Source organism: Rhinolophus sinicus, linkage group LG16 (assembly GCF_036562045.2).
Source record: "Rhinolophus sinicus isolate RSC01 linkage group LG16, ASM3656204v1, whole genome shotgun sequence".
Lineage (NCBI taxonomy): Eukaryota > Metazoa > Chordata > Mammalia > Chiroptera > Rhinolophidae > Rhinolophus > Rhinolophus sinicus.
In genome coordinates, this window is record NC_133765.1 from 21,851,007 (window position 1) to 21,863,397 (window position 12,391).

Below are 12,391 nucleotides of genomic sequence, written 5' to 3' on the forward strand. Positions count from 1 at the left end.
CTTTCATCTAATTGTAATTTTTGCCCACATTAGAATGCACCATCATGGTGTTGGAGGAGATGGGCCAGTGCCGTGTTCTGAGTGTGGTCTCTGGAGCCAGACAGCTGTGTTCAGAATCCTGGCCCTGCCACTTACTAGCAGGGTGACCTTCAGCAAGTTGTCTAAGCTCTCTGTGCTGCCATTTCCTCGTTTGTAAAATAAGTGTGGCTCATACTTGCGGTTGTTGTTACGGTGATTATTCAAGGGCCTGCAGGATTGCAGCAGAGAAGGGATGTGGTGAATCACCATCGGCGTCCTTGTAAAGGAGCGATATGTGATAGTCGGTTTGGAGTCAAATGACTGAACCAACACGCTGACGGTTGTTCAGAACCGGCAGTCATTAGCGGAGCAATGAAGTGACTCAAACAGCAGCTGCTTTGTACCAAAGTCTTTAACCTCTCATTTCCAGGACACCCGTGTCCCTGGCTGCAGTTGTATAACAACAATAACAGTTGTTATCCAGAGATTTAAGTTCTAGGACAACTTCCCACATATAGTCTGGTAGAAGAAGAAAGTACTTTTCTAAAAGAAGGCAAGTGAAATCTTAGCTAGCAAGTCTGGGGCTCTTCGGTTAAGATGGCCGTTATATGTTAAAACAATGCTATAACTTAGAGAAGTCTACTGTTTTCAACCCACGCAGGTGACCAGACAGGAGAATGCCGAGCTCATGGGAATCTAGGCTCTGCATTCTTCTCCAAAGGAAACTACCGGGAGGCTCTCACTAACCACAGGCATCAGCTGGTGCTCGCCATGAAGCTCAAGGACCGCGAGGTAGGAGGTCACCTGCAAACTCAAAACACTTCTTTTTGGAAACAAAACGTCTTCGGTTCCTTAAAATGTTACTTTTAGAAGTTGATAATCGTTGTTTCTGTATTTCATCAACAACCAGGTGTTGGGTGTCTGCCATGTAGAGGCCTTGGGGATGCAGAGATAAGACTTGGCCCCTGACCTCAGGCTCTAACTGCGTGGTCTGACGTGCTCTTCTGATTCTCTTCAAATGTGCTGTGGAGCAAACATCCGTAAAATTAGCAAAAAGCTATGTTATTGTGACATATTCATTAAATTAAGGAAGCACACATTATGCTTTATTTGAGATAGAGTATTATTACTGCAAACCCTTCCTGTTGTTTCTTCAGTGGATTTTTAACTCAGGTGGTAGAAGCATATGACGTCTGATTCAGAGACTTGAATTGTAATGATAAAGAAATATCATCCCAGTCTTCATTAGAGAAATGAAATGTAATATTCTCAGATATTATAAATGCAATATTCTCTATAATGGAATTCCATAGATGGTACCTGATACCTAGGAGATGGGACATGATGAGAAAGTGCCTACAGAGTGGAAAGAGGGTGGGGTTTGGAGTGAGATAGACCCAGATTTGAATCCTTGCTCCAGTGCTCCTTGGATCTGCCATCTTGGGAAAGTTATCACTTAACCCTTTTTGCCTCTAACTTCTTACCCAGAAAATGACGATTCTATTTATTCTATGCACAGTTGTCGATAGGATTATTAATAATATATGTAAAGTACTTAGCATGGTACCTGGAATTCTATAATGGAATTCCATAGATGGTACTTATAATATAATATTAATAAGGAAGAGACAGTTAAAAGCAGAGGCAACAGTAAATTTATGAATCAATCTGTGTGTTGGGAAATATGTTTAGGTAGTTTATACTGCAGAATTTCACTATGGGACATTATGCAGAGTAATTATATTATTTAAATGACCCGATATCTTGAAGTCTCTAGAACACTAGGAAGGAACTGGGGAGGGAAGCAGCTTTGTACCAACAGTGTGCTGGAATCTCCCCTTGGGAAGACTGGACTTCTGCAACGTCTCTCTCATCCATGGGAGTCAGAAAAAAGCCTTTGAAAGCTACCAAAATAAGACTTTTGAAGGCCATGGACTTTTGGCAATTTTATTCTCAAGAGAATTACCTAAACACTTTTCTCTTTGTCTATTCACTCTTAGCTTACAAACATTTCTTATAAGCCATACGATCTGATTTCTTGATGTTAAGAGAATGAAAAGAGGAATCAGGCTTCTCGAGGCAGATATACTGATGGCATTAAGAAGTGAGCGTCATGTTTAAGAACTAAAACAGCATAGTTGTCTAGATAGGGCCATGTAATGAAGAGACAGTTATAAATATGTCAAGAACTGCATTTGTACTCTATTTTCTTAACCTTTGGGATATGTATATTAGCCCAATTACTGGCTAGAGTAGAAAGGCTTTTAATTAGGGGCATAGGATTGTCATAGGTATTAAAAAGGAGACATGAAATTTTTCTGCTTTTCCTCTTAATAGTGTAATTTTCTGTAGCCTGTGTTATCTGGGTTTCATAGACTTTTGCTGTACAGTAGTTATGAAGAAATCATTGAATTATAAGGATGAAAGGGACCTTGAGATAATACGGGTACCAGTTCCCTGCCCCAAACCTTTCCATCTTTATCCCCCCATCCCTGAATCCAGCTAACAATTGTTAAGATTGGAGTTAATATTGGTTCAGAACTTAAAGGAATATATAAAATGTCTAAAGGGAACTATAACAATAATAGGTATTTTGTTTAGATCCAAAGTTTTAGCTGACCAGTCTTTTGGGATTTAACTCGGTTAAGTGTGAGGTCTGCTCACAAAGCACTGTGCTGGGGGTTCAAGGTCTAGGTGGGTGGTATGGGGTCACTCCCCTTGAGGGGCTCATGTTCTATTTGAGACAGAACTTTAACACAACAAAAATATTAAAACACTGCTTGAGCAATAAATGATGAATGTTCTCTTAATCATTGCTAAGATTCTGGAATTCTAGAGGAGACAGAGACTGGTATAGACTTGGGAAGCTTTGTGAAACAGGTGGGGCTCAAGTTGGCCCCTGAGTGAGACGCAGAAATTGGCATATGGGGTTCTAAAAGCTGGGCAGCATTATCAGTCATGTTTTGCTGAGTGATAAGATAGTTCATGCCTTTAGCAAAGGTCAGATATTTTCCATCATCCTATTTGGTATAGTCACAGACTCTTGGTTTTTATAAAAGGTAGTAGTTATTAGTTTTATTCAGTTACATAAAAAAATACATTAAAATAACCAACTGTAAGCTTACCATCCTGTTCATATTTTGGGTATAATCTTTTGGTCATATATGCAGTTATAATTGTTTTTATCTATTGAAACAAAAATTGAAATCCTATTGTAATACTGTTTTATAATTTGTTTTTCATTAATATTTTCCCACTAATTTTTAAATATTCTACTGAAAGTCTTATGGCTGTATTATGATTTATTTAATATGTCCCCATACTGTTTTTTTTTTGTTTGTTTGGTTTTGTTTTTAGTTTCAGGTGTACAAAGCAACTGATAGATGTTTAAACCCCTCATAAAGTGATAACCCGCCCCCCAAGCTACCCCTCTGACGTCTTATGTAGCTGTTACAATGCCATCGACTGTCTTCCCTATGCTGTACTCCACATTCTGTGACTACATATACCTACATACTTAGTTATAATTGACATTCAATATTATTCTACTTCAGCTTCAGGTGTATAGTGCATTGGTCAGGCATCTACACAGTCTACAAAGTGATCCCCCTGATAAATCCAGTGCCCATCTGCCACCTTACATGGTCTTTACAACACTGTTGATTATATTCCCCATACTGTATTAACTACTAGTTTGTATTTCTTAATGCTTTCACCCAAAGAGGCCAACACTAAGACACATCATAATTAAAATGCCAAAGGCTAAAGACAAAGGGAGAATCTTAAAAGCAGCAAGAGAAAAGTAGTTAGTTACCTACAAGGGAGCCCCCATTAGACTGTCAGCTGATTTCTCAACAGAAACTTTGTAGGCAAGAAGGGATTGGCAGGAAATATTCCAAGTGATGAGAAGCAATGATCTACAACCAAGATTCCTCTACCCAGCAAAGCTGTCCCCATACTGTTACACATTTAGTTTGTTTCAAAATATTTGGTATTATAAAATCTGGAAAAAATATTTGTAGATAAATCTTTGAACATATCTCTCATCATTTCCTTTAGTCAAATTCTTGGAAGTAGGCTCACTTGGCAAACACATATCAAGGCTTCTGATACTTACTATAAATTGCCCTCAGAAAGGCTGTATCTTTTTTCATTCCTTCCAGCAATGTATCAAAGGTTTCATTTCCTTGCACTAGCTAACATGATGCATTACTATTAAACCTAAAAAGTCAATTTGATATGTAAAAAAAAACCAAAAGGAAACAATACCTGGTATCTATTGTTTTAATTTGCATTTCTTTGATCTCTTTGGGGGATAATTTTTTTTTTTTTTAAGTGTGTTTTGCCAGGACCCATCAGCTCCAAGTCAATTAGTAGTTCCAATCTAGTTGTGGAGGGCGCAGCTCACAGTGGCCCAACAACCTTGTTGTTAAGAGCTCCACGCTCTAACCAACTGAGCTAACCAGCCAGTCCCGGGTTTGATTATGTTTTGAAAATTTCTTGTATAAAATCTTTTATGCTCATATTTATTTTATAAGGAGGTTTAATACTCGACCTAATTGTTTCTTTTGTGATATTGGTTATTTTATATTGATCTGATTCTGGGAATTGCTGTATCATCCCACTGAACTGTTGGACAATTTGTGTTCTAATACACAGTTTTAATTATTGTTACTTTATAATACACGTTGTATCTGCTACAAGTTTCATACCAATATTCTTTTTAAAAATGTGTGGGATATTCTTCCTTTCCCACTCTTGTAAATGAACTTTAAAATTATTTTGTCAAATTTCGGAGACTCTTTCATTGGGATTCTTATTGAAAGTGTACTGAATTTACATATTACTTATGGATAAATTGGTGTCTTTTCAGTAGTCTATCTTCTGTTCAAGAGCCTGGTCTGTTCCTCCATTTACCCTTTTATGCCCCTCACTGATTTATTTACACTTTTGGGGAGATTTTTTCCCCTAGATATTTAAGGCATCTTGTTGGAAATGGGACATTTTTTTCTTTGTATGTGTGTGTGTTTAACTAGCTATTGATGACATGTAGTTAAGATGTTTATTTTGCATGATTTGTTATTGGTCATGTGAAAATTCTCATTGTAGCTCATAATTTTTTGCTTATTTCTTTGGATTTTTCCGTGATGGAAATTTCTGTAAATAATGATAATTTTATGCATTTCTTTATGTATGTTGTACCCCTGCTTTTTCCCTCTTAATTATTACATGGGTTAGAACTTTGAGAACTCTTCCCCCAATCAAAACTGTACCAAGATGCATACCTTCATGAGTATGTAAAGTTCAGAAATGTACTTTCTTAATGTTTATCCTGCTCTTACATTGTATCTGTGACCTCAAATTGTACTTTGGTTTCCCTTTAGCATTATAGTTCCCCCTAGAACAATACAGAGCTTGGGGTGCTTATCCCCATGCAATAGAATATAACTTTTGACTACAGTTGTCGTTCAATATCCATGGGGGATTGGTTCCAGGACCCCCCACAGATAATAAAATCCATGGATGCTCAAGGCCCTATATAAAATGGTGTAGGACAGTGCACACAGGTGGCCCTCTGCATCCGTGGATTCCCAACCACACATAGAAAATACTGCTTTTCGTATTCAAAAAACCAGTAGGTTGAATCCACTGATGTGAAACCCAGGGATAAAGAGCACCGACTGTATATCTATTGGAAAAAATCCACATGTCAGTGGATCCATGCAGTTTAAACCCAGGTTGTTCAAGGGTCAACTGTATTTTGATATTGAAATAAAATGTAGGAAACTGTCTTTTGAAACAAAAATTAACCACTGTAAATGTTCTGACTAGCAAGGATACCAAGCTGCATCTTTCTGCCTCTGATATTTTGGGTATAATGCATTAAAATTTTTTTCCAAAAGTAGCAAGGTAGCAGCCTAAAACCACTTTGTCCACTTATCTTAAAGAGCAATAGGTTTTTCTTTTACAAGATTACTCTCAGATACTTAATAGGGGAAGTGATACCTTCTCCATAGGATTTTTCATTCTAACTAACCTTCTGTCTGCTTTAATGGTTTCAAAATTAATTTCAGGTGCCCACAGGGACCTTCCTGTGAGCTAATATTAATTGTCAGAAGAGTGCATAAATTATCTTGTACTAGAGACATTATTCTCTATTCATGGAATCTGATATGCAAATATGCTGATGACTGAAGTTTTTTTTATCGGTCTGATTTCTCTCCTGAGCCTCATATTTCTTTATCCAACTGCTGCCTGGACACCCACCTTCAATTCAGTGTTCCTGACTTAGCCCCAGTCTGTACCTACTTCTGCTTAGCACTTGTCCAATTATTCATGCCGCCTCACCCTCACGTTCGGTTTATTACTGGGTTCTCCTCTTTCTCTAATAGAAATCTCTTCTCTGCCTCCTCTTTTCGGCTTTCTGTTGTCTAGACTTTTGCTGTAGGCTTCTCTCAGAATTTTCACACTTTTTAATTGACACTATCCGGTAAGCAAAGGAGAGAAGGTGTCTACTACTTAGATCTATGAGTGTATCTTGAAGCTGCAGCAATAAGTTGATAGTTTCTTTCAAGTGTAGTATCGTGGTTGAGAGTGTGAACTTGGATATTAGACAAACTTGGAATGGAACTTGGGCTGGGTTGCTTATTAACATATAACCCTGGCTATATATAGAAAACCCTAAAGACTCCACCAAAAAGCTATTAGAAACAATCAATGAATACAGTTAAGTTGCTGGCTACAAAATCAACGTACAAAAGTCCGTTGCATTCCTATATACTAACAATGAAATCTCATAAAAAGAAATACAAAAAACAATTCCTTTTGCAATTGCAGCAAAAAGAATAAAATACCTAGGAATAAACTTAACCAAGGATGTGAAAGACCTATATGCTGAAAACTATAAGACATTTTTAAAAGAAATTGAAGAAGACGCAAAGAAATGGAAAGACATTCCGTGCTCATGGATTGGAAGAATCAACAAAGTTAAAATGGCCATATTACCCAAAGCAATATACAGATTTAATGGAATTCCCATCAAAATCCCAATGGCATTTTTAAAAGAAATAGAACAAAAAATCATCAGATTTGTTTGGAACCACAAAAGACCCCGAATAGCCAAAGCAATCTTAAGAAAAAAGAACAATACTGGAGGTATCACACTCCCTGACTTTAGCTTGTACTACAGGGCTACAATAATCAAAACAGCATGGTATTGGCAAAAAAACAGACACATAGACCAATGGAATAGAACTGAGAACCCAGAAATAAAACCACATAAATATGGACAGATAATTTTTGTCAAAGAAGCAAAAAACATACAATGGAGGAAAGACAGCCTCTTCAATAAATGGTGCTAGGAGAATTGGATAGCCACGTGCAAAAGAATGAAACTGGACTGCTATCTGTCACCATGTACCAAAATTAATTCAAAATGGATCAAAGATGTAAGCATAAGACCTGACACAACAAACTGCATAGAAGAAAACATAGGTACTAAACTTACGGACCTTGGGTTCAGAGAGCATTTTATGAATTTGACTCCAAAGGCAAGGGAAGTAAAAGCTAAAATAAACGAATGGGACTATATGAAACTTAAAAGCTTCTGCACAGCAAAAGAAACCATCGACAAAATAAAGAGGCCACCAACTGAATGGGAGAAGATTTTTGCAAACCAGTGCCTCCGATAAGGGGCTAATATCCAGAATATACAAGGAACTCATGCAACTCAACAACAAAAAAACAAACAACCGAATTGAAAAATGGGCAGAGGACCTGAAGAGACATTTCTCCAAAGAGGACATACAAATGGCAAATAGACATATGAAAAAATGCTCAACATCACTAATCATCAGAGAAATGCAAATCAAAACCACAATGAGATATCACCTCACCCCAGTCAGAATGGCTATCATCAACAAGACAAATAGTAACAAGTGTTGGAGAGGCTGTGGAGAAAAAGGAACCCTCATACACTGTTGGTGGGAATGCAGACTGGTGCAGCCACTTTGGAAGGCAGTGTGGAGGTTCCTCAAAAAATTACAAATAGAATTACCATATGACCCAGCAATCCCTCTCCTGGCTATCTACCCAAAATATCTGAAAACATTTATCCATAAAGACATGTGTGCTCCAGTGTTCATTGCAGCTTTGTTTACGGTGGCCAAGACATGGAAACAACCAAAATATCCTTCGATAGATGAATGGATAAAGAAGTTGTGGTATATATACACAATGGAATACTATATGGCGGTAAGAAAAGATGATATAGGAACATTTGTGACAACATGGATGGATCTTGAGAGTATAATGCTAAGCGAAATAAGTCAGACAGATAAAGCAGAGAACCATATGATTTCACTGATATGTGGTATATAAACCAAAAACAACAAAAGAACAAGACAAACAAATGAGAAACAGAAACTCATAGACACAGACAATAGTTTAGTGGTTACCAGAGGGTAAGGGGCGGGGTGGGAGATGAGGGTAAGGGGGATCAAATATATGGTGATGGAAGGAGAACTGACTCTGGGTGGTGAACACACAATGGGATTTATAGATGATGTAATACAGAATTGTACACCTGAAATCTATGTAATTTTACTAACAATTGTCACCCCAATAAACTTTAAAAAAAAAAAGATGCGAAAAAAATAATATAACCCTGGAAATTACATAAATCTTCTAAGTGTGATGGACATGGGCTTGTATGAAAAAGCTGCTATAAACATTCACACACACACACACACACACACACACACACCACGGTGCCAAAAAAATGTATACATATTTAAGAAAGGAAAAAAATGTATTAATTGTAATACTCAATATACACCTGTAACAAAAGATGAATACAAGTCCCGTTTGACTTATGCAATTACAAAAAGTGCTCGGAGTGGTTCCCATCAGCGTCCAGACACTTCTGATTATGGCAAACTACTGTTTGAGCATAGATAACATCTCTTACAATGTGTATACATTTTTTGGCACTGTATATATGTATACATATATTTATATACTATATAGATAGATAGGTATATTAGATAGATAGATAGATAGATAGATAGATAGATAGATAGATAGATAGATAGATAGATAGACAGACAGACAGACAGATAGATAGATAGATAGATAAGATAGATAGATAGATACATGTGATATGGAAACAGCCTAGGTGTCCATCATAGATGAATGGGTAAAGAAGATGTGGGATACATATGTGTGTGTAATGGAATATTATTGAACCATAAAAAGAATGAAATCTTGCCATTTGCAGCAACATGGATGGACCTAGAGGATATTATATTATGTAAAATAAGTCAGACAGAATAAGACAGATATCATATGATTTAACTTACATGTGAAAAAATATGCAAAAAACCCAAACGAACAAAACAAAACAGAAACAGATTCATAGCTATAGAGAACAAACTGATTTTTGCCAGAGGCGGAGGGGATGGCATGGGAGGATGGTTGCAAAAGGTGAAGAGGATAGAGGTACAAACTTGCAGTCATACAATAAAATAAGTCATGAGGATGTAATGTACAGCACCGGGAATAATACAACATAGTAACATCGGAATAATTTTATACAGTGACATATTGTTACCAGACTTATTGTGACGATCACATCATAAGGTATACAATGTGGAATCACTGTTACACACCTGAAACTAATACCATATTGTGTCTCAACTATACTTTAAAAAATGGGAGTAGTTTGAATTAAAATGTGCTCTAAATGTAAAATGCACACTGGACTTCAAAGACTTAGAGTGAAAAAAATGTAAACTATCTCATTATTAAGTTTTTATATTGATTATAGTATAATGATAATATTTTGCATACATTGATTAAGTAGAATATGTTAAAATTAATTTTACTCTAGTTTTACATTTCATGTGGTTACTAGAAAGTTTAAATTATGTTTGTATTATACAGCATGGCTCTAGCCCATTTTATATTATGGTTTTGTTTTTCATATGTGGGAATATATAATTTTTCAAATTTTTTTCACTTAATAGTATTGAACTTCTTTTCATGTCACCACATACAGATCAACTACATTCTTTTGAACTTCTTTTGCAGTGATACGTATTATGGGTGTGCCATTCATCTGCTGATGGAAGGTTCAGGGAAGGTTTTTTTTCCTTTTACAGATATGGTTGCAGCAAGTAAGACCTTGTACAAATCTCTTTGTACACATTTAGGACTAGACTAGTGTCTGATAAGTGGAATCGCTGGGTGAACAGGTATTGTACATATTTTAGATTAAAAGATTTTCCCAGATTGCACACCAAAAAGGCTGGTGTAAACCCATAAGCACCTGATCACAATCTTAGATTTTTTTTTTCAAATTGATTGCCACACTGTAACTGTCATGATCCCTCATTTATAGCACGTATTGTTTATTTGCTTGTAATGGTGGTCTTCTCCCCACTGTTGAACTGGGAGCTTCTGGAGAGACAGGAAAAGAGCTTATTCGTATTGATCTTCTCCTTTGAATACTCATCATTCAGCACATGTTTACTCGGTGCTCACTGTGTCCCAGGTACTATAATGACTGTGGCTACAGAGGTGGCTATGCCATGGTCCTTGCCCTCAAGGAGCTCACATCTGCTGGCAGACCGGTAGTTTTCCAGGCCAGTGTTGACAAATACTTATTGGCTTTGAGGAAGCACATTGAGGGTTTACAGCAGAGTGCTCTCTTGTCCTTGGTTCTTATGAATGGTGGTCTTTGTTTTACTCAGAGCTGGACAGGAAGCTTATGAAGCCCAGCAGTAAATGCCAGCTAAGCCTACTCATCCTTTCTTGTCTGCAGTTTCTTCACTGTCCATAACTAAAGTCTAACATTCACATTCAGTAAGAATGCTTTTTATATTCTGATAATGCCTCCCACAGAAAAGATCTTTTAAAATGAAATTTCGCTCTTTGTGATCTTGAAGATTAAAGGTAGATCATAATCATTACCAATTTATGACACCTGTGGGTTCACAAGAACAGTTACTGACCTTCCCCCCCGCCCCCCCAAAAAAAGATTACTTTGTGAGAAAACTGAGCCTCTTGGATTTCCTTTAGGATGTGGCTACAGGAAATTCATTAGATGATTTTCGATGACATCATCCTGACTATAGCACTTTCTCCAAAAACAATGCTATTTTTCTTGGACCTTTTTGCAGACATTTTCTACACCATGTATATTAATATATTGGTTGTGCTAATATGAAATCCACACAAAGGTTTATGGGGTGTGTGTGTGAGAGAGAGAGACAGACAGAAGGAATGTAGTGAGATAATTGTTTTACTTCCAGTAGTTCAGGAGAGTTGGTTAAAAGGTAAAATGCATCCCATTTTAGAACAATATCCTCAGTATTAAGTTCAGGAAGGGAATGCTTGACAACCTTTTCAGTGGTGTATGTCTTACAGGCTTTTGAGAAAGAAAAAAGATTGTTAAGCTGTAACTCTTCAAATCACTGAAGACTGGAAGACTTGGAAAGTAGACACTTGTGAAGAATAGGGATAGGGTATCAATTTCTTGATTATGCTCTTTGTACTTTGTATTATAAGTCATTTGAGCCAGACCTTTTGGGCCTGTAATGAGTAATACAAACTTTTTCTCCTACTGATAAAATAGTTATTACCTCAAAAGAAATTGCACAGCTGGTGAATATGTGTGTGTATGTACAGTCCCCCCTTAACCGTAGTTTCACTTTCCACAGTTTTCAGTTAACTGTGGTCAACCGCAGTTCAAAAATATTAAATGGAAAATTACAGGAATAAACAATAAGTTTTAAATTGCATGCCATTCTGAGTAATGTGATGACATCTCAGGCCTTCCTGCTCTGTCCTTCCTGAGACATGAATTATCCCTTTGTCCATAGTATCCACGCTGTATGCACTGCCTACCTGTTAGTCACTCAGTGGTTGTCTTGGTCGTCAGATCAACTGTCCTGGCAATTTGGATCTGCCAAAGAGAAGCCATAAAATGCTTCTTTTACGTGACAAGCTGAAAGTTCTCCACTTAATAAGGCATGTTATCTCACATCATGACAAGGAAAAAGGGAGAAAGATGAGTATAGAACAATAAGATGTTTTAAGAAAGACCGTATTCACATAACTTTTATTATAATAGATTGTTATCATTGTTCTATTGTATTAGTAGTTGTTTTTAACCTTTTGCAATGCCTAATTTATGACCAGTATGTATGTATAGGAACAGACAAGTGTAGGGTTCGGTACTACGTATCTGCAGTTTCAGGCGTCCACTGGGGATCTTGGAACATACGCCCTGCAGATAAGGGAGGACTACTGTCTACTATATAATGTATGATATGTTTACAAATTATTCTGCCCTCAGCTGTTTCATTTTTCT

At 37.0% G+C, this 12,391-nt stretch overlaps 1 protein-coding gene across 3 annotated transcripts in view; it reads left to right on the forward strand.

Moving 5' to 3' along the window:
- Positions 1 to 12,391, forward strand: part of TTC28 (tetratricopeptide repeat domain 28) — a 611,406-nt gene that overhangs the window by 317,300 nt on the left and 281,715 nt on the right. For all 3 annotated transcript variants that reach the window (XM_074321572.1, XM_074321573.1, XM_074321574.1), the window contains one exon: positions 680 to 810. In XM_074321572.1, coding sequence (XP_074177673.1) covers positions 680 to 810 — 131 coding nt within the window. The remainder of the gene's footprint in view (positions 1 to 679; positions 811 to 12,391) is intronic.